Source organism: Ambystoma mexicanum, chromosome 3p, assembly GCF_040938575.1.
Source record: "Ambystoma mexicanum isolate Mex_15411 chromosome 3p, UKY_AmexF1_1, whole genome shotgun sequence".
Lineage (NCBI taxonomy): Eukaryota > Metazoa > Chordata > Amphibia > Caudata > Ambystomatidae > Ambystoma > Ambystoma mexicanum.
The window spans coordinates 1074845793-1074868929 of NC_090925.1; the positions used below are offsets into that span (position 1 = coordinate 1074845793).

Genomic DNA, 23137 nt, shown 5'->3' on the forward strand with positions numbered 1-23137 from the left:
AAATGAATTGGGACACAATATAATAATTTTACTTTATTTTACATGTCTGTTAAATTTATGACAGAGAAGGTGAGGCAGAAACTGAAACAAAAACGGGAGAATTGGGGGTTTTCAATAGGATTTATGAGGTGAAGAAGGGATGGTAGTCTCATCAAAACGTTTTGGTTCATGGAGAGGGTTTGGGGATAATTGAGTCGGATATGGTCAGGGGGGACAGGTACATGTGGGACAATGGTATGTAGTTTGTTTCAATTGATCTTCCACAAAAAAATTTAAATTATTAAAATTTGACAAGAGTAGGTCCATTTTTTCTTCTATGTGCTGAAGAGTCTTATCCAATACTGCTTTTTCTTTAGTATTTTCAATTTTTGTATGGTATGTACAAAAAAAATGTGTTAAATGTATATAAAATAATATTTATTAATTGGTTTATATAGTAAAGTGTCTACCATTAGATTCACTATCTGACATTTCCTCACGTGGGAAATGCTCCTCTAGCCACTCGAGAGTACTGGACATTTCTGTGAGGGAGAAAAAAAAAACATATCATCATTTTTTTTGTATCTAATACAGAAAGTTTACAAATATAGGAGTAAAATCCAGTACACTTACTAGCTTCTGGTAAGGTGTGTTCTGAGTGGTCTGTAGATCTGCTGTTGCTCTTAGTTGTGGAGTTTCTGTGAGGTAATCATGTTGGAAGCCTATCTTTCTTCTTTTGGTATATTCCATTTTAGAACATATTGTATTTAAATGAATGGTTAGTGTGTTATATATATATTGGTTACAATTCTTATTTATTACCACATATAATGTGTATGTGTGCTGGTTTGTGAATTTGTAAAATGTTCATATGTTATAACAATTAAACATAGCTCCCAGACTTTTTGGGTAGTGGTGCTGTTGTCCGCATCTGTCCGCGGACATTAAAAGAGTTTGCGGACATCAAATTCAGTAGAGGGGGTTCAGTATGTTCTATGTTACTTGTACATAAAGTCAGAGTTATTATTAAGTTGCGCTACTAAAAACCTATGACATTCAATGAAAAGACTTTGTTAAATAGACGTTATGGTTCCAAGTAAAACCGAAAAACCCATGATATTCGCCAGTTATGGTAAGCTAAGCAACCATAACTCGCGCCACCACCGTGCACTTCTAAGACTAACACCCACGACATCAAAGATGACATCACAAATGTCATTGATGACATCACTGACGACATCACATGTCCGTCTCCCTCTTTTTTCCTTTACTGACACATCAAGGCCACATGGTTTTCTTCAGTAACAGTCAGTAACTAAAAGTTGTAAATGTACTATATTTGTAGACTTATCCTTCAAGTATGTTCTTACCGTAATTCTCTTAGGGTCCACTCATATCATATGAAACATATACATAGGGGAAGACACAAGCTTGAAAGACAGCAATCCTTTCTGTGCATGAAAATAATCAGTAGAGTTATCGGCACTTTCTGATAGTTCTGTTGTTTTTTTTTATTACTATACTTTCCCTGTATATGTTCATATTTGTAGACACTACTTTCCTTAGGGTCCAGTCACATCATGTGATGCAGCACTGCCTCACCTGCCAACGGGGCCCCGTTGGCCCAGATACCTATCCTTCGGCACTGTCCCTCGGCCACCCCTTCCCTGGGGCCTGTTATCTGTACCCTCACAGGTCCCACCCCCCCCACTCCTCTCCTGCACTTATCAGATGCTACCGAATCTGACTTGATCTTCACTGCACCCTTCACTGGCTGCCCTTATCACTGCTCTTATCAACTTATTTATTCACTTTTATCCACTAACTTATTATTATCCTATGCCTTGCACTTCTTTGCCCCCACTCCCTTTTTTGTTGCACTTTCCCCCTTTCCCTTTCCCATGCACTTGCACGTTCTCAATGTCACTGGGCCTAGTAAGATCGTCTGTTTTTGTTTTTCTCCCCTGCTCCCCCTCCCTTTGCCTGGTCGCGCTCTGAAACACCGGTGTATGGGCGCGATTTAAATAAAATATATCATCATATCATATACATGGGGTAAATAGCAGCTTTGCAACAGAACAATCATTTATTAGCATAAAGATAATCAGTTAGGTTATGAATTGTTTCTGCTACTGATTTTTTGCTTACTTCACTTTCCCTGTATATACACATATTTGTATGTGTTATTGTGTCTTTGTGTTTTGTCTTTAATAATGCAATTATGTAATACGTGGGTTTTGTTAACTACTTATTACATATTTCACAATACACAACTCTAATAAGAAAACAGTTATCATTCAACATTATGAATATTATATCTTCATCATGTATGCTGCACGCAATGCCTAGGTTTCTGCATGAGTACCTTAGTATACTCGATAGAAATTCATAATAGAATGCTATTTATATCAATGCATTGCTTAATGCAGTAATTAGCTCATGATATTTATTCCAATGATTCTTGACACTTTTTCTCAACATTATAATAAGAATGCCTTATACAGACATTTAATAAAAAGTAAATTCATATGTGATGTCGTCAGTGATGTCATCAATGACATTTGTGATGTCATCTTTGATGTCGTGGGTGTTAGTTTTAGCAGTGCACGGTGGTGGCGCGAGTTATGGTTGCTTAGCTTACCATAACTGGCGAATTTCATGGGTTTTTCGATTTTACTTGGAACCATAACGTCCCTTCAACAAAGTTTTTTCATTGAATATATAATATATATTTACCTTCCCTAGATGCATTTTGGATTGACATTACGACAATCTGTCTAGCGGACAAGCAGCAGATTGTCACAATAATGAGCCAACCCTCCACTTGTGTATGTTCACATAGTCGTGAATGTGAAAATGAGAGACTTCTCTATGTTGCAGTGACACGAGGACCCTAGAGGTTGATAAATGTGGATCATAGAGACACATATTATTTGTTCTTCGGTGTGTCAGTAGTCCGTTGTGACTTTTGTGCCATTCTCCCATGCACCCGGAACTAACAGACATCTGAAGATCGTTCCTAATTTACTTCAAAGTAGGTGTGCTTCCCAGCTAAATACTGTCTCAGCTGTGGAGACGGCAGTCAGGAGCCGAGAGCTCTGCCCTGGTCAGGCTGTGTCTGGTAGCTGGAAGACAAATCGCCAACTTATCAAGAGCGAGCTGGTGAACGTGGTATGCCTGGGACGCAACGCCCAAAAACCGGAAGCTCTGCAGAACTCTAATGCAGGAGGAGGTCTCTGAACGGGTGCAAGAGACCCAAAAGTGGCCGACCTAGACCGATGAGCAACCAGAGAAGTGTTGGTACACCGGGAGGCTTGCTGGGAACCCAGAGAGACTATACTGCAGTGGAACATGGGTCTGAGAACGGCACCCAATAAAGGGTGTCCTCCAGAGCCATCTTCTTCGTGGGAGTCCCTGGGAGCGTAGAAGACCAGGGCTGCCCAGATCAAGAAGCCAAGGGGATCTGGGACCCAAGGGCAAGATGCCAAAGGGGTCTCAGACCCTAAAGAGAAGGGATCCAATACCACAGTGTACTGGGACCCAACAACAAGAATACCTGGCTGGATAGTAAACCATGTACAAACTGTTAAGAATCAGGAGAAGCCAAGAAGGAATTGGGATACACACCCAATAAAGAACTACCAACAAAACCTTTGTTGTAGTCTGTGCCGGGCAGGATAGTGAACCAGGTAGGCTGAGCATTGTGGAAAAGACCAGGGGAAGGGAGACCAATCCCCTGGTGTTTGGGCACTTTGTAAAAGGAATCTTCTCTGTCCATTATGAAAGTATGGGACTCTTTGTTCTATGTACCTTATTGCACCTTCAGTCCAAATAACCCTCTTTGAGACTTTTGATTTGTATCCCTTAAGAAGATTTCATTTTGAGTCGCACAAAAGTACAGTTTCGGCAATCATCCCGAAGGAAGAAACTTATCTTCTGAATCAAGAAGACGTACCTCTTTTCTTTAGTTGAATATAGTGCAAGGGATGGAATTGGGTTTTTGGACATAGAACTGTGAACTCTTTGCTTTAGACTGACATCCTGACAACTTCTAAGTATTATTTGAGGCAGGGTAACCCCTCTTAGAACTAGGGTCAGGCAGGGTGTTCGGGAGATTTTTGTGCTGAATTCCTCCCACCATAGAGGACCCCCCCCCCCCCCCCAGCTATTTTGCTGGATTTTAGGACTTTTTTTTTATTTTAACCCTGGAGTGAGTGACCTTTTTCTCACTCTCAGTGGTTTTTACCTGATTTGGATTGTGTTTCCTGTTTTTTGAGTCTGACGAACTCCATAGGCATCTCCTTTTTATACGGTGACACTGCACCTTCAGTGCAGTCTCGCAGAGAAATCCTTTAGATTTCTCATTTTTAAATTGTGTGAACTACTGTTCCCAAAAATAGTAAAGTGAAATTGTCTTTACTTACTTTTTCTCTTTTGTAGGTCCAGTCCACCCCATCTTATGTGGAGTGCCGGGGAGTTACCTAGTAGCCCTTTATCCTCCATTCTCATGTAAAATGTTTGTTACCCTCACTACTTTAAATGACTGGTGGCAGTGGTTTAATTTTTCCTACCATTGTGCTTTTCTACCGCAGGCTGAACCCTCCGCTGCAGTACAGCACCCATTGCCATTTTCGGTTTGTGAGGTCTTTCTTGGTTTTTACTCTGTGCGTTGAGCCAGGTTTGAGCCCTTTGTTCGTTTTGCCTTTGGTAGGCTTCAGCCCTGAAGCCCACCTTTGGCTCCAGTGTGTCTAGAAAGGCAGGATGTAGGGGAGGTTCCTGAAGCTCCTTTGTCTCTAGGAATGCCTGAATGCAACCAGTCCTGATTGGCTGGCTAGCCTTTCAGGACAGCCACCCTGCTGTGTGATTGACCGCCTAGGCTGTGCATGAATGGGAGAAACCTGCTTAAAAGGCGAGTTTTGGGACTAGAGGCAGAGCCGACCACTAGGAGAAATACCCGACGAAGAAACCGTGAACAAAGCTTGCTGCATCCTCCTGGACCTTTTGAATTGCCCGGTGAAGCCCTGCTGCTGTGCTGAAACTCATTTTTCGATTCGACCGAGAAGCTCCGGAAGGGATGACTTCTTTCATTGGGTTAGTGGTACCAAGTAACCCAGAGATGACCGCTACTGGACCATCTTCCCCGACTGGCTGTACTTTTACGCTGCTTCTAGAACCGAGTGCCAGGGGTCAAGAGTTCCATAGTAGTGCAATGTCTGAAATCGGGCTAGCAGCTCCAGGAGTCTCCTATGGACCCTCCAGAAGCAGGGCGACCAGAACTCGAGTCCCCTCACCAGAGTGCTGGACCCAAGGAGTGAAGGAAGGCCGACTGGTATCGGAGATCTGCGACGGTTCTGTTCGCTAAAGCGCTGAAACCGCAAAGTGCTGCTGAATCAAGCCTGTAGCTGCTGACGAACTCCCAACTACCGCTGCAGGAGCCCTCCAGACATCCTCCCTCTTGTCCCCACGACTGAGGCACAGGAACACAGCGTCTGCACCGCTGTAACAGGACAGAATCTAGCTGGACCACTCTTCTTCAAACCAGAGGTACTGTTTAGACTTGGGGTACTTACCTCGTTGTCTTTTTAGCTGTGCTTTTCTCAGTTGGGAATTGCAGTGGTTTACCTTTAGAGTTGATTCCAACTCTGCTTCGACAGGCTTGTGACAAGTGATTTGTATTTTTATTTTATTTTTTAACAAACTCTAACTTTGTACAAGACTTTGATTATAAGAAGTGCCCCAGCTCCATAAACTGTTTCAAATTGACTTCAGCTGTCCAGGCTCCGTGCAGACTCTTCTAGCCCATTGACTGTTATTGCTGTCCTTCATAGGTGGTAATTTGTTTTAGACTATTGCTGGGAAAGGCTTGTGTAGATTTCATTGGCAGATTTAAGTGTCCTCACATATACTGAGAACCTGTTTTTTTCCTTCCTTAACCCTTTCCTTTCTGCAACCTCAAGTCTGCAAAGTATATGAATGACATTACTATCCTAACACAGGGTTTTCTCTTATTTTACTACCAATAAGTCTATAACCAGAAACACGCGTGTCTTCTCCTTCCATACCCATACAATATACAAGTGCTAAGCATTCAGTCATTCATCCATTAATTCATATTTGTGAAAAGGTAATTCAACCTCTTTGCTAGTCGAGCACCAGTTTAAAGCCATCAAAACAGAAATGTTTTATTTCCCAAGAGTGAGCCATTCCAATATGGTATTCGTAGGTCCAGGACCTTTCCCATGCACCTTGCAGGTGGCTACTATCCACCTGGCCAAGGGTGAAAGGTTTGCTAATAACATCACAAGCCAATATCCCTAAAGGGGAGTTTCAGAAGTTCTAGAAAATTATACCACAAACATACAGCTTTTTAAGGAAGCCAGCAGGCGTTTTACAATAAAATTCAACATGGGAAATGTTTGGTGCATTCCAAGGTGTTTTTAACCTTCTTATACTTCAAGTTAAAGCAAAGTGTACTATATTCTTGAACTATGTGTTATCACAGCCAACCAAAAGACAAAGTGCTCTCCTCTTTAAAACGAAGTACATTTTCTTGAGGGACTTGAATGGATATTGTCCATAGGAGGGAACCTTAATGTAGGGTTTGCCGAGGTGTTTGGCTCATATTTATATTCATGCGCAACGATATAGATTCTTGAAGGAACACATTTCCATAACGTCTGGGGAAAGTGAGATTTATGCGTTGTCCGTTAATACACATGAAACATTCGTTGACTCCCTGCACATTGGCCTCTTCACCCTACACTACTGGGCCAGCTGTCGGTGCATGTGCTTTTTTATCAGCCTTGTACACTGGCGGTAGCCCACCCACATTGCTGTCTGCTCTTTGAGAAGCACAGAGATTTTCCTGAGAGTGAAGGCAGAAACTACCGTAGGCCTGATTTCCCAGGTGTATTAGCGCTTCATGTTCACCTGCTGTCTCACAATCAAAGACCGGAGCTACTGGAGGTCCCAGGTTCTTGCTCAAGCCCCTTTCAGTAAACCCAGTGCTACAATGGCTCAGCATTCTAACTCGCTGCTCAGATCTGTCCGTTCTAAGGCCAGGACAGGGCAACATCTCAGTAGCTGTAGTCGGGCACCACAAACTGCCATAAGCAAGTCCTCACCCCGACAGATGCTATGCTGGAACATTGCATCAGCTCCATTTCATAGTATGTGTAACAGCAATGGTCAATTGTTTGGAATTACATTTTTCATACAGGAAATTGACGGCTCGTATAACACCTGCAAAACACACTTCAGCTCACACTAGTCAGTTACAACTCCTGTCGACCCGATCTGTAACCAAAATTGAAGAAGCTTAGGGAATTATCATCAATTGTATTCACTTGATGACATATTCCTCTACAGCATAGACCACCCAAAAAAATAAGATGGTGGCATTGTCATATATAAAGAGTAATACATAATGAGCATATTCTCATCCCCCCCATTCACATCCTTTGAAGCACTCTTGCTGCACTCCATCACACCCCACCTTTCTGCACCTCGTTTACTGCCCCCGCCCCCAAACACACAATCCTTACTTCCACTCAGAATGAACTGACTTCACAACTAAGATCCACAGCTTCCCCCACATCATTATCTACCTTGGCAACTTCAACCCTGGTAGTTCCCATCCAGACAGCAACCCCATACCCTCACTTCATTTACCCCCTATGACTTTACTCCACTCATCACCTACCCCCTCTCCGCTCCCCCCACCCCACACACAGCTAGCAACACCATGAACCTTTTGATTTCAAACAAAAATCATTTTTCTGTGGAAAATTGAAACTGGCTGTTCTGGTCAGACCACTTTGCTATCCCCTTCACACTCGCACACACAAGATCCACCCCACCTGTCAAACATCGCCCTTGCCTCTCAGCCAGTGATCCTGTCCTTACCACTGCCTCAATGAGCGGTACCAGAGCAATCTCCACCCAGACCCAGGTCTACATCATGAGGAAGATCAACAAGGTCCTCTCAGTCCAGATCCAGGTCCACATTACGGGGAAGATCAGCAAAGTCCTCCAAAAGACACTCACAATCCAGGTTGTTTTCTCTGTCCACTCAGCATCCTTACACTTCAACCAATACGCAGGAGTAAATCACTGGCACTAACCTCCCCCTCATGCAAAAGGAGTCGTATCGTTTCACCACCGGCACCTTTGCTGCTGGAGGAAGAGGAACTAACTGATGCGTATGCAGATGAACACCGCGATACCACATCTTCCTCTACCGACTCTCTGAGGAAGGACAACGATTGGGAAATGGATTTGACTCCCTCCCGGCCACGCCCCCCCGCCTGCGACTTTCCCTGAACCGATGAATCGGCAAAGCCATCTCAACCCGACAACATGACAGGGTTCCATTCTACCGTCATGAGGGCGCGCAAAGAGTTGGTCCTCCTTGCTTCGGAGGATGAGAAGGGATGCATTTTATTTGACCATATGGGTAAGGGGAGAAAAGCAGTGGCCTCAATTCCCATCCTCGACCAATTCTGTCAGGAGGGGCTTAAAACAATGAAATTACCATTCCGAATCCCAGCGGTGAAAAGCCATCTTGATGAGAAGTTCAACCCACTGGAAAATGCACCAAAATGTCTGACTTCCCGACCTTCTTCCGTGTTAGTGGTCTCAGCGGCGGCAAGCCAGAAACCGAAATCTGACAAACAAAAATGCCCAATACTACCGGACAATGAAGTGTGAAAACAGGACGCTTTTGGGAAAAAGGTCTTGGCTGTTTTTACTGTCATGGCTCCAATCGCTAACTCCCTAGCCAGCGTGGCGCAATGTGATAGGGAGATGTGGCATAAACTCGCTCTGATTCTGGAGCATTTCCCAGTGGAGAAGCGTAAGGAGGCAAAGGCAATCCTGAAGGAAGGGGGAAGAGTCCTCCAACCTGGGGATTAACATGGCGGTGAACCTGGCGTAAACCAGTTTTAAAAAGGTGGCCAATGGTGTGGTCCTGAGAAGACGAGCATGGCTCCGACGTAGGGATTTCCGGCCGAATGTCCACTATAAAGTAGTGGATATGCCCTTTGAGGGAGACGAGCTGTTCGCACCCAAGATCGACAAAGCACTGACGGTCGGGTTGTTAACATCCCTGCAAAACCGTCAGCCTTTTCGTCAGTTCAGGGGAGCAGCCGGCAGAACATCTGTGTCCTAATCCAACACGGTACGTCCGTACTCTAGGGGCTCGACATATTACTACCAGGGGTACAAAAAAGCTTACCAGAGGTCCCAAAAATCAAGACTTCAGACAAAATCATTGCCGCAAACAGCCCTCCGGATCCCAGAGGAGACGGCAGGATAAGACCCAACAATGACAATTCATCCCACGGTGCCCTGACAGTGAGGATCTCCAGGTTTGCCCGGAACTGGAGAAAAATAACAAAAGGGTGCTGGCTGTGGCATTATATGGGCACCTACTAGAGTTCAAACAAACACCCCCTCCAAACCAACAGACACAAGAAGTGCAGCTCATAATGCAAAAACAGGCCCTTAGAAAAAGTGCCCAGGGACCAAAGGGGAAAGGGAGTCTACTCCTGGTACTTCGTCTTGCGCAAACCAGATGGGGAAAATGGAGGCCCATTCTAGACCTAAGGAGGTAAAACAAAGTTATAATGCGCCAGAAGTTCACTGTGATCACGTTACAACAGGTTATAGAAGCAAAGCAGCACCACGACTACCTTGCATCCCTGGATCTCCAGGACACATATTTTCATGTGCCCATACATTCAGAACGAAGATGCATGGTCGGAAAATCACACTACCAGTCCAAGGTCCTGCCGTTCGGCCTAAAGTCGGCCACTCACACTGGCACAAAGTGCCTCCCTCCAGTGGCATCCAGCTTGCGCAGACCGGGACCACGTCTATCCTTATTTAGATGACTGGCTGGTACGCTCCCCATTCGGGCGGGGAACACAGTCTTGCATAGCAGCGATGGAGGGCCTATTACAAACATTGGGCTTTAGTATCAATTACAAGAAATCCTTCTTGTGGCCAGTCAGGAGGCTCATATTCCTTGCAGTAGAGTTGGCCACCCAGGGTGCGTCCCTCCAGCGACGGAATACAGGCCCTAGCGACCCTGCTGAATCACACCGAACAAAGTAAAAACAGTGGGACGATGCATGCAATTACTCTGGATGATGGCGTTGTGTATACCGCTAGTCCCACACTGCAGACTCCATACGAGAGCACTACTTCCTGGCAGCAAACTGGTCCCAGACCACCGGATCATGGCGGTACAAACTGCATATCCCCTTTGTTGTGCTCACAGCTTCAGTGGTGGGCAAGCAAAACCAATGTCGGCAAGGGGAAAAGGTTTCAGGATCCAACACCCGACAAAGCGCTGATTACATACACCTCCCTCCAGGGGTGGGGCGCTCACATGGATCAAATGCACGTGAAAGGGCTATGGGCACCCCAGGAGACGTTCCTGCATATAAATGTGCTCTAACTCTGAGCGCTTCGGTGTGCACGCTAGTCATGCCTTGCAATACTGGAGAACCGGACGATCAAAGTCCTCACGGACAACACCACCACAATGTATTATCTGCGAAAGCAAGGAGTAACGAGATCCATGACATTGTCCAAGGAAGCTTAACTGACATGGCACTGGGCCATTGCCCACGGGATCGGCTTTCAGGCATTCCACCTTCCGGGGATACAGAATCAGCGGACAGCCTCAGCAGGCAGATGTCCCAAACCCACAAATGGGGGCTTGATTCATCAACGCTACAATCACTATAAAAAACAAAATGCTGGGGCCAGCCAACTGTGGAGCTGTTTGCCACCGATCCACAACAAAGTGTGCCAACTACTCCAGCTGGACGCACCGAAAGGGCTCAATGGGGAAACACGTTCGCTTTTCCGTAGGACAGCCTCTTTGCGTACGCGTTCCCGCTGTTCCCGATCCTGTGCAGAACAATATAGACCAACACGCAGCACACCTGCAAGGTGATCTTCTTTGTACCAGACTGGCCTCGCCAGACTTGGTACTTCGAAGTGGTCCAGCTCTCCAGGGACAAACCCGTCCGACTCGGCAATCAACCAGACATCTTAACACAAGGCAAGGCGAAGATTCTGCACCACAACCTTGAATCACTTCGCCTAATGGAGTGGCTCCTGACTGTGCAGAGTTCGGAAGCCGCAATATATCACAGGAGCGCAGACAAGTCCTAGCAGTGGCGATCGCTCCTGCCACTAACAAATCATACCGCCTGAAGTGAAAGCTGTTTTGCAAGTGGTGCGAAACCCAATGCCAGGAACACCAGGAACACCAGGAAGGGCTGAACCCTTTCCAGGTGATGCCAGAAGAGGTCTTTCCATACCTGCTGCGCCTTAACGGTTTTAGCCTATTTGACCTGAAACAATTGACCTTTTGACCAAATTGACCTTTTCTGAGTGGTCCAAATTGACCTTTTTGTAAAACGGTCAAACATACCCAAACCGCCTTAACACTGCTTTCAGGGCTCGTGAGGAAACAGTTTGAACCTATGGCTGCTACACCACTGGGATACCTGTGGAAAGTGGCCTTCCTGGTGGCTATTACGTCAGCTAGGAGAGCGTCGGAGCTGGAAGCGCTCGCAATCAACCAGCCCTACTTACTGTTCCAAAAGGACGTGGTACTTCTCATGACAAACCCATGATTCATTCTCAAAGTCCTCACAGACTTTCCCAAAAATTCCACAGTAACTTTATTGGTTTTCTTTAGCAAGCCTTCGTCACCAGTAGAGGTGGCATTACATTTGCTCGACCTGAAGTGAGTGTTAAAATACTACATTGACGGGATGCAGTCCTTCAGGAAATCATTGCAACTTGTCATGGCATATGGCCTGACGAATAAAGGCAATGCTTTATCCAAGCAGAGCATAGCAAGGTGGATCTCGTTGGCTTCTGCCACGAGTCAGCGGGGAAGCCCCTTCATGCTCCCCCACATGCACATTTAACGACAGCTACAGTGGCTTCGGCAGCATGGTGGTCGGAGGGTTTGTGGGGGGTCCCGATCTCAGACCTCTGCCAAGTGGCCACCTGGTCAGTGTTGCATATGTTTGCAAAGCACTACTGCCTGGAGAAGCAACATGCCGAAGAATTGCATACAGGGAGAGCAGTCCTACAGCGCCTATTCTAAAAAGGTATGATCCTGTGGATTTGCTGTAATGTGTGCTGGTGTTTTTTTTTTTTTAACCGATATGCACTGCCAGTGCCTGTATACTGCTACATATTCTATTCACAGCATGTGAATCTATGAAAGATCCAATGCTGGAGAAGGAATACATTTCTTACCTGTAACTCCTGTTCTCCAGCATTGCTAACTTTCATAGATGCACATGCGCCCTCCTACCACTCCTTCAGGGAAACCCACTCGCACCCTATGGATGTATATTACCACAGGCTCAGAATCTGAGGGGAAGAGGAGGGTCTAGTCTAGGGCTACTCGAGGTCCCATTGGTGGGATCCAAAAACACCCATAACAAGGGTGTTGGGCTACAAAATGTAGGTTATTCTTGCCTAGGGCAAGGCAAATCAAAAAGTAACCGAGTATTCCGAGCCTGACTCCGAATATTCACAGCATATGAATCTATGAAAGATACTAATGCTGGGGAACAGGAGTTACTGGTAAGGAACATACTCAATCTCTTCCCTCTCAGAATCCTGGAACTACCCACCTGCAACAGCACCGCACATCACCACCAACCACCTACTCTACCCCCTCCAATCTGGCTTTTAACTTGGACACACCACAGACCTCTACACTTCACATCCTCCATGACGTCAACCTCACAGGCAAAGGAAACCCAGCACTTCCTGTACTCCTCGACTTCTCTGCAGTCTTAGACACCATCAACCACACCATTCTACTCGACATCCTATCAACACAGTGTGAAAATCTCAGGCAGCGTCCTCAACTGGTTCACCTCCTTACTGACGGGACACACTTTTTCTCCATGACCTCTTCACTCCGACCCCACTCTGGTCAAGAACCGGGTCTTGCAAGACTCCTCCTAATGCCCATTCCTCTTGAGCCTGAGTTGAATCCTTTGGACAGACCCTTAGCAAACACAGCATCCATTTGCTCCAATAGGTAGATGACACCAATAGGTACTTTCAAATCCCATCCCCCTCACAACTCGACATCTTCAAAAGTGGTCTCTCTGCCCTCACCACAGGAATGGCCACTCACTTCCCCAAGCTCAGGCATGAACCTGAGCTTACCCCCTCAATCAAAGAACACTCCATGGACAACCCACACATCCCTCTCTACGCCTGTCAAATCCCTTGCCTTCATCATTGTCCACCGACTTTGGTTCAAACACCACATAGCTGGTGCCAAAACTTATAATCTACAACTACACCTATGTAAGATAGGACACCACCTTGATTTCTGCACCGCAGCCCAAGAACTATTTCTCTCCAAGCGGCACTACGGAAATTCTCTCCTCACTGGACTTTCCAGCAGGACCCTTGCCCTACCCCACACGCCCCTGCAAGCCATACAAAACACAGCAGCCAGACTCATCCTCCACCTGCCAAAATATTTGCACGTCACTCCAGCTCTCACACAGTTCCACTGGCTCTTGCCCCCCAAAGAATTTCCTTCAAAGGACAGCATTGTTTTGAAAGCCATCCAACATAAAACCTCCTCTTACCTTCACAACAAACTTAAACCCATCACCCACACAAACACAAATCAGCAAGCCAGCATCTCCTATGCATGCCACTCTGCAAAATAACATGTACACAGAAACCAGTATTTACCCAATAAGCACCGTACGGCATTGAACACCCTACCTCTTCACATCTACACTGCACCCTCAGCGCTTCAAAACATGCTCATTTCACATAAACCCACCCTTTAATTTCCCCAGCTAACAGTTGTCTATCCAAACCTTTCTATCCTATCCTGAACTGTAACTTCTGTTTCACTTCCCATCCTTTCAATCTTTGAACCCTATTATAAATACCCTCCGTTCAGACCAAATGCCAGTACATTCCCACATTGCGTCTGATGTAGCTATAAAGAGTCAGGACGCAGCTGAGATGTAAACCACGTTTTTATTAGAGAAAGCCAAACAGCAGAATACAGTTGTCCGAGCTCTCCCGGTGTTGGGTCAGAGCCCATCTTATATAGCCTGGCAAGTTTCCATGACGTTTATATGGTAATACTAGGAAGCAGACATTTGTGAAGAGACCTGGCAGTTATATACATGGTACATTGTGTCACAAGATCAGTACGCAACTTTGTCGTAAACACTGGAATACTCCTTATAAGGTGGGATTTGTACACAGCTAGGGAAAGGTACGAGAGCTGGTGTCTCGTGGGTCCCGAGGGCAGCATTAGGTTGTGGCCTGCTGAGCCAAGGCGGGGTGTGGGCATGCCAGGAGAGCCAGGTGTAGCAAGAGGCCTCAGGCTAGGCCATGGTGAAGGATCTAGGCTTTGCAGCGGAGGGTGATTGCTAGGAGGTATAGTAACGGGACCATCCTGCCACATCACATCCCTGTGCCCAACATAGTCTAACAGAGGCAAGTCACTCTAATTCTAAAAGAGGAAGAGATGACAATAGAAGTGAAATCTGAGGGTTGAAAATTAAAAGAAAGCGGGTCTGACTGTGAGTTGGGTCATGGAGTACAGTGAGGAGAGGGACTAGAAAATAATGGCATGATGTGTGCAGTTCTCCCCCTCATACCCCAACATTATCTGCAGGTTGATATCTTTCTGTTCTTTGGCTAGATCACTGGTAGATGCATTTGCCTGGACCAGAGTTATGAGAGGTAGAAAGAGTAGGGTGCATTACTGGGCCCTTTCATTTCCTTAGACCGGCAGTGCTAGAGGGCAAGGAAATCGTGTCTGGGTGAGCCCACCCTCCCTGGGGTGAGTCTGGTCTTCCCTACTCCTTTGCACCTCCCAGCTGCCAGTGTTTCCTCAGTTATGTTCACATGGTGAAATGGGTATGCTAAAATTATGCAGTTATCTTGCAATAAGAAATTGCTCAGAACAAGACGTTATTATGAAGAGTGATCTTGTAGTAATTGTTTCTAGGATTCCCCCCGACCCCCCCCAAGATTCTGAGTTCAGCAGATGCACAAAGGTGCTTTTTTCGGATACTGTGCCGCCTGCTTGTTTCGCAATTACTTTCAATGTTTTTCTGTACTTTAGATCAATTAGTGTATAAAGTCCTGCCAGATTCAATAGTTAACCCTTAACATGTTTCATGAAAGAGAATCCTCTAGATTTATTTCTCAAGTGGAAGCCGCTGGAAGCTTTGTCTTTCAAAATATATCTAAAATATTGCTTATGCTTTGTATTTTACAGCGGTTCCCCTGGATGAGCGCTCCTATTCAGGTTGGGTTAGTTGGATTTTGGTAAGTGAATCGCTTCTCATTTATTATGTACTTTATTTTTGGAAAGTAATTATGTATTTGTTTCCATGGGGAGCACAGCTGCAGGACCAGATTTGCAAACATGCACGGATGTGTTCTGTTTAATCCGTTCTTATTCGTTTTTTGAGAATTGCATTATATTCGGACAATGCGTAGTTTTTTACCAGGGGCCTCTCGTTTTGCCTTGCTGTTGCACAACTAAAAGAGGTTTCATGAGTTTTACTAAAGACGTAACCTCTGGTATCTGGTCCACCTCCAAAACTACCTCCAAAGCAATTGAATGTTCCCTCGTTTACTTAGTTTTGTCCTTTTCATGGTCTTCCCTTTTTAACTTTACACTTGCGCCCAATCCCACTCGCTGACTGCTATCCCCATACAGTATTTCAGCATAACGCCTCGTATTTGAATTCTTACATTTCAACATCCCGAAATTTTTTTTAAAAAGTTTTTACAAAAGCTTTCAAATCCGAAAACTGATCTTTTCCATCCAATTACAAATCACAAGAATTATCTGTTTTCACAAATTAAATTCGTAGTATCGATTCTCCAGATCTTTGCTGTTTCGCATGTGAATTTTACCATATGTTTATAACCATAACGCCACACCGCCAAACCTAAAAAAAAAACCTCAAAAGAGGAGTCCACTGTTTCTAAATGTCCTTTGCATTTACATTGTACAGGAAACAAATCGAAAATACACACAAAGAAAACTTCTAAAAGATATATATAATACAGCTGTGGAGCATAGACTATGGGAATTTTCTCCTGATGGTTTTCCTAAAAAGCCACGTAGCCCTTTATAAAGACTGTGCGCAAAGCAGTTGCCAGATTGTGGCATAAATCAATTTGATCATAGCATTACTTTCCTAATCTATTTCCTCTTGATGCTTGTCAACGTGCTGCTTTTTCAAAACAGCCTGCCCAATTTTCAAAGTGTGCACTTGCTGCTCACCCAAGGATTTGGGAGCCAAACTGCTCCCCTCCAGGAGATTGTGAGAACCGCACACCAAAATGAACTTCGGCTGGAAACCTATCTTCAAGAAGCCCAACCTTTACGACTGTCTTACTCACTTTGCCCCTGAGAATATGGCACTCTCTCCCTCTTATCTATGCTGCTCCCCTTCTCTCGCCATTTTCAGAAAACACTTGCACTCTCCTTAGGAAAAAACATCTTTGAATCTGAGCCCTAAATCTCTATGAATATAATCAGACGACTCAACCACCACCACTTTTCTCTAGTCTTCTCCAACTCTAATCATGGGTGTATTCACATGCGGACATATTCATCACCCTTCTGTTTTTTCCTCCCCTCAATATCACTTGTCTCAGTCATGTTGTGATGCTCAGGCTTTCCCCATTTTCCTATTCTCTGCTCTCCTTCTGCTAGAGATTTAATCCTAGATTTTGAAAAGCCAAACCAATTTGAAAATGTTAGAAATGTCCCATACTATGTGCTGCTTTTTTTGGGCTATTTCTCTTTGGGCCCCTTTATAAACCTTATATCCAACACACTAATGTCACATGCTTAACCTCCTCAAACTCCTTAATTTATTTTGCATTTATTTTATTGTGTGCTTCCAACATGTCCTGCTTCCCCTTTCCTGTGGCCCATGTTTGTGTATGTGTTTATTTTTTCAAATGTCTTTCTCATTAATTCCTCTGGGTCTGCACAACATAAAAACTAAACAAAATTCAATAAATTACGATATCCATTAGAAGTAAATTTCTCCGGAATTGGTGCTTAGCATGGGCTACTAGATGCCATGTTTCACAACACAGGACCTTTTCCTGTCCACTATAGCGATGCAGAACATGAACCAGGTTGCCTGCCTGATTCCTTCATGTCATCAGTTAGGGTGAATAGAACAGAATTAACGTATCCCCCCCTCCCCCCCAATGTCATCTGAAGAAGGCTGGTTCATCTTTAGCGGAGAGAAATACGTAGTCGAGGCGGTCATCTTGGATAGGCGCACAATCAGAAACGTAAAGCTTTAATCCTATGGACATCTGAATTTCACTTTTTGCAGGGTTGATGGGTGGATTTTTCTCCAACATTTACTGCAAAACTACTCTGTAATCTGATAAGATCCTAAGTGTTAAGTGCCATATTTACATTGACCTCTGAATTTATATTGGACCTGAGTTGGAACATTCATTGGCATTCCTACATTGAAAACCTGAATGCAGGACAATAGTCAGTTCATTCTAGTAAGAAGGGTCATTCTGGCAAGCTCAAGAAAGATGTCTACCCAAATATCGCTTTGCTGCGCAGTGCTAGGCAGTCGCAGAAACAATACACATGATATGGCATTTGTAACGCGCCTATACACAAGTGTTTCAAGGCGCGACGAGGCAGGGAGGGGGGAACAAGGGGAAGACGGACAGCGATCCTACTAGGCCAGGTGTCATTCAGACCATGCAAGTGCAGGGGTAGGGGGAAGGGAAAAAGGGCAAAGGGAAGGGGAGGGGGGGAAGTGCAGTACGAAGTAAGTAGAATAAAAATAAATAAATAGGGCCAGCTGGTGGCAAGTGCAAGGTAAGTGCAGACAAGTGCTGGGAAGAGGGGGCTGTATGGATACAGAGACAGTCCCGCAGTGCAGGGGTTGCCAGGGAGGCAGTGCAAGTGGAGAGTGGCAGGGCCCAGGACGGAGGTCGGTGAGAGTGGCCCAGTTGCAGATTCAGTGCAGTTTCAGTGAAGAATTTAGCAGGGGAGAGGGAGAGAGAAAGCAGAAGCAAAGAGGAAGGATTTGAGGTGCTTCCGGAACCGGAGATGGTTCTCCTCAAGTTTCAGGGCGGCAGGAAGGCTGTTCCAGAGGGAGGCCCCTGCCGCGGAGAGAGATCTAGCCCCAGCTCTTTGCTTCGAGAAGTGGCTGACCCTGAGGGAGTTGGAGACGGATGAGCGAAGGGCTCGGGAAGGAAGATATTTAGGAAGAGAGAGTTGAAGGTATTTAGGCCCCAGGCCCCAGAAGGCCTTGTGGACAATGCAGAGGGTTTTGAACTTAATCCTCGCAGCCACTGGGAGCCAGTGTAGAGATTTCCGTCCTGGAGAGATACGGTCCCTGGGCCTGAGGCCAAGGACAAGTCTCGCAGTTCTGTTCTGGATGCGTTGCAGAGGGCGGAGAGTGGAGGCAGGCAGATTAAGATAGAGGCTGTTACAGTAGTCCAGCTTCGAGAGAACCAGGGCTCGGGAGACCGTGAGCTTCTGGGGGAAGGAGAGGAAGGGAAGAATACCTCTGAGGAGGTGCAGCTGGTAGTGTGACTTCTTAGAGACGTCAGATATATGAGGAGAGAAGGAGAGTGTGGAGTCGAAGATGACCCCGAGGTTTTTTGCCTTGTAGGTAGGTGCAGGAAGAGGGCCAAGAGAGGCTGGCCAGAGAGCTGCAGGGAAGGAGGGAGTGGGTGTGCCGATGAGTAGAATCTCAGTCTTACTGGCATTAAGGCAGAGGTCATTGGCGGCACCCCATTCCTGGAGAGCAGACAGACAGTCAGAGATGAGGGAAGGAGAGGAGGAGGCCGAGGGTAGCCTGAAAATGAGCTGGAAATTTAAAAAAATTAGAGCACCCTTTACAAGTGTCAATACTTGTAAGGCTGGTGCCTGATGGTAGCCAAAGCTTCCTGCTATGGGATCGTCAATGGTTGGATGATGGCTTGAAACATGTGTTCTGTGAATCCGTTTTGAGAAATGTAGCACAATGTTAAAATCCAGTGTTTTATCAAAAACATTGTAAGTACAAAAGAAGCTTTTGATAATGCATTGTACATCCAGTAGACATTGCTAGCCTCGTGGTGCTTTGTACTTGTATGTATTCTTGCTTTTCATACTTTACACGGAGCAGCATTTAATTCCTGTTTTTTCGCTTTACAGCTTGGTATTTGCAACCCCTCTATGCTGCGCATTATTTCCTCAGAAAAGGTAATGGTTTTCTTTTTCATGCTTAAAAGTGAAATGAAATGTATTTTACTACTTTACAGCTCCTGCTATTACCAATACTGTAAGACCTACCACTTTGTTGTTCTAACATAGGTACCATCAAAGTGAATATTCCATGCAATGAGCCGCAGTTGGACAAAGCTCATAATTGATAAACACTGAAAATCTCTGACCATGTGGGGGATCTTGACCACTTTTAAAATAACTTAAAAATTTAAATATGAACATAAGGCTATCTGGCTCAGTTGTGTCCAACCTTCTTTCAGAAAATCGCAAAAGTTATTTCACAAACTATTGTGCTCGCAGATTAGTGGGTAGGAAAAATATGGTAACCGGCAAGCACTGAAAACAGGAAACTAATTGCACTGTCCTTTTTAAGGCAGCTGGGCAATGCTTCCTCTCACCAAGCACGGACAGTCATTGTTTCTGGCAGTTTTTCCCTTAGTTGGCAGATTCCCACTGATCAGTCTAGGAACCGGGGTGTGAGACACCCTGGGGCTGGAAAAGGCCACTGGCTAAGTGATGCCGAACCCAGAGGAGGTTTACAGGGGTCCCCCCACCCTATGGTCTCTTTCCCATACCCCAATATTGTTATCATACCCGTCCATTATCTCAACTCCAAATACTGAGAGGAAGTTATTTTCAAAACAAAACGTGGATGTTTTCAGATAACCGTTAATTTCTTAACCATGGCCGCCTGGCACATCTGGCTGTTGCCATGACATGGCCTCCTCAATGCAAGCTGGCAGCCCTCTGCCCCGCACCCTCTTCAGTCCTCGATCCTAAGAAGCCATGGTCTTGCCATCAGTAATTCAGGCACATGCTATTAAACTTGGGGAAAGAACTGTGACAATCATAAACATGATCAATCCTATGTCCAGAGTAGTAGTGTGTCCAAGAAAGCTCTTCATTGTCCAGTGCAATACTATTAAAAGGGGTTATTGTCAGCATACAGATGAGCGGAGCGCAAACAACTTAGAGGGAAATGGGGGAAACTGGGAGATTAATGCATTGTAGGAGTAACCTGAGGAGGTTTAAAGTAATCGAGGCAACAAAAAACTAGAGCATTGGAGAATGGAAGAAACTAGAAAAAGACACAGGTGGACAATGGGGTCCAGAGTAAGATCTCCTCATTGTCCTAGCAAAGTGAGCCAAAGGCTGATGGGGAGTTTTGAAAGGTGGGGGGGTAACTCCCAGTGCACCAGAACTGGGGTGCCACCAGAATAGTAGGGCTAAATGCATAATGCATTGAAAGCCTTGCAGGCCTAAGGCTGAAGACTGGTAGGGTCTATCCTGCACATCTAGATAGTGAATGTTCTGAGACTGAGTTCTAGTGGGTCTAGCAGATGGAGAGACCCAAAAGATGACCATCTGCTACTTGCTGCTCAGATCTACACTATGGGTGAATTGGCAAGTCTACCAAGGAAACTAATACTTGCTGTGATGAACCTGGTGATGTCATCACTCCTTTCTGTGCGATCATCTCTCCCCATGTGGCCAGGGTACAGCAGCCGCTTCCTGACCCTGGGGGCGGCTATATATGGGATGACCACATGAGGGGGGGGGGGATGGAAGAGGCGACCCTCAGGAGGATGGTGTGACATCTTTGTAGAATGTCACAACACCACCGCCCATTCCCATCTAGGGATATTCCTTCTATTCCTCATGCCTTGATGGGATATTGTAACTCTCCCTCAATCACTTGCCAGGTCTACGTCACTTATTCCCCAACATCACATACAGTAACCACTGAGACGATGAAGAGGGAAACGACAATGAAGATGACTGAGATCGTAAAACCAACACAGCGTTCTAGTCTTTGGAAGCTGTTCAATGATGTCTTGAAACTTAAATCTGCCACAGCTGATAGACCGGAGGGAGAGCTGCAGAGGCGGAGTAGGTGACGCAACCTGTGCTGACACCGTTCAGAATGCTGAGATGCTGAGAGGAAGCACGCCGTGGGACGTGGTGTGGAGGCGAATCCAGGCAGTGGAAAGAGAAGCCAAGTTTTGGTTGGATTTATACTTTTGTGTTGCAACTGAACATGTGTGCACATTTAGAACCAGAGCCATTATCCTTCACAATTTAAATGTAGTTTTAGAGTGCAGGGGCCAAAATAGCAGTTTAGACACAGGACATATATTTTACTTAGGACATCTTGACAAAGGACAGAACCATTAGTTTTTGTTGAGGTTGAAAAGTGCCTCCTAGATTAGGGATAGTTGAGCATTTTCCAACTCCGTTATCATTTAATAAAGGTTTGTGACCACAATTATAAACTCTCTGTATCAATATCTCATTCCTGGCTCCTCACATTGCCAACTGGGAATATGAATGAGAAGCGTTCAGAGTATCAGAGCCAGCAGGGTTCTGTGCAAACCCTGTGCCTACGGTGGGCTTGTGAAAGCCAGAACTCGTGGTTCACACTTAGCCAGACGTCTACAATAATTGTTTCCTGTAAATCAAACTAGGACAGACGGGGCAAGAAAAACTATAATCTGGAGACCAGCCACTTATCGCCAAAGGAGGGGGCATGTTTAGGGAGAATCAAGCAACTGGAGCCCACGAGAGCTAATATCCACCAAAGCTTAGAATGAATCCAGGATCTGCGCCCCAAAGAATGGAAGTAACTATACTTTAGTTTTCTTTAACATTCTTCTCACTTTTGTTTTTCCCCTCATAAAATCTACATGAATAAGGAGAAAATATCCACGTTTTTGTTCTACCTTACTCCTAACCTGTTTGATTAGAACACATTTTTTTACTTTGTTGACAGATGTGCTTCCTAATAGCCACCATTTGAAAGGCTCCATTATCCCAAACGCATGTTATGGACTGTTGAAAGATAGAGCATCAGTGTCTGGGCAAAGATGGGAAAATTTGAGACTGAATCCTCGGCTTTTGAGCCAACATACCCAGCAAAGGCCAGATTTGGGGAGTCAAAGTCCTCTGGCTCAGGGATTGCCTGTTTTGGCAACCACAGTGTGTCCACCGCGCACCACTCCAAGCACCACCCAATCGAGAGACCTACTGTTTAAGACATTGCCAGTGATCTCTTCCCTGTCAGCAGGAAACTGACGTTGAGCCCATACCTCCTGGACTTAACACAGAAAATGCTGTCACAACCTTCTATGCCACCGGCTATCCCCAAGAAGCCAAGTTCAAGACCTGCCAAGCCTCAAGGCTCATCTTCTCACAGACGAGCTTCTCCTCCTGTTTCTCCAGACGTTTCTCCAACACCTCCCAAGCACAAACCTTACCAAAACCAGACTACATATCGGCATAGATTTCTCACAACAGACGAAATTACCTTCCCACTGGTACTAAAGAGGGCAGCTCTGAAATTCTACATGCAGACCGCTGCTCCTAGGCAGGAATGGTCTTCTCATTTTATTTAGTCACTTCAGCGTAACAGCACTGCAAAGCATCTGATTCCATTGGTGCCTGGTTTTCTGGAACATATATTTTTGACCCCCTCCCACCACCATGCAGGTGGATCAAAAGCAGAGTGGATGTCAGAGGTATAGGCCTTCTGACTTTGCCCCCACCCATCCCTTGCACAAGGACCATATTAACTTTCATTGCCTCAGTCAACGTAAAGAGATGCTCTTCGTATCAGTCAGTCTCCACGTCATTTGCAGGGTGACGCATATCAGGAAAAGGCCTGTTTCCTTGTCTGCTTTCTGGTAATTGTTTGGGTTCCAGATCCAGTTTCTGGAGTTGTGCTGACCCCTGAAAAGTCTAGCTTTTCAGTTTATTAAGGAGGTTATAGGGTCGACACTGCTTTGAATCTTATACACTCTGTCTAGAAGCATATCTTGGATGGTATCCTCTAACTTG

General features: G+C 45.4%; 1 protein-coding gene across 1 annotated transcript in view; it reads left to right on the forward strand.

The window, feature by feature from the left end:
- SFXN1 (sideroflexin 1) overlaps nt 1-23137 on the forward strand; it is a 240733-nt gene that overhangs the window by 208526 nt on the left and 9070 nt on the right. Inside the window, exons 9-10 of the mRNA XM_069652426.1 lie at nt 15299-15348; nt 19232-19279. Of these exons, the coding sequence (XP_069508527.1) occupies nt 15299-15348; nt 19232-19279 (98 nt within the window). The remainder of the gene's footprint in view (nt 1-15298; nt 15349-19231; nt 19280-23137) is intronic.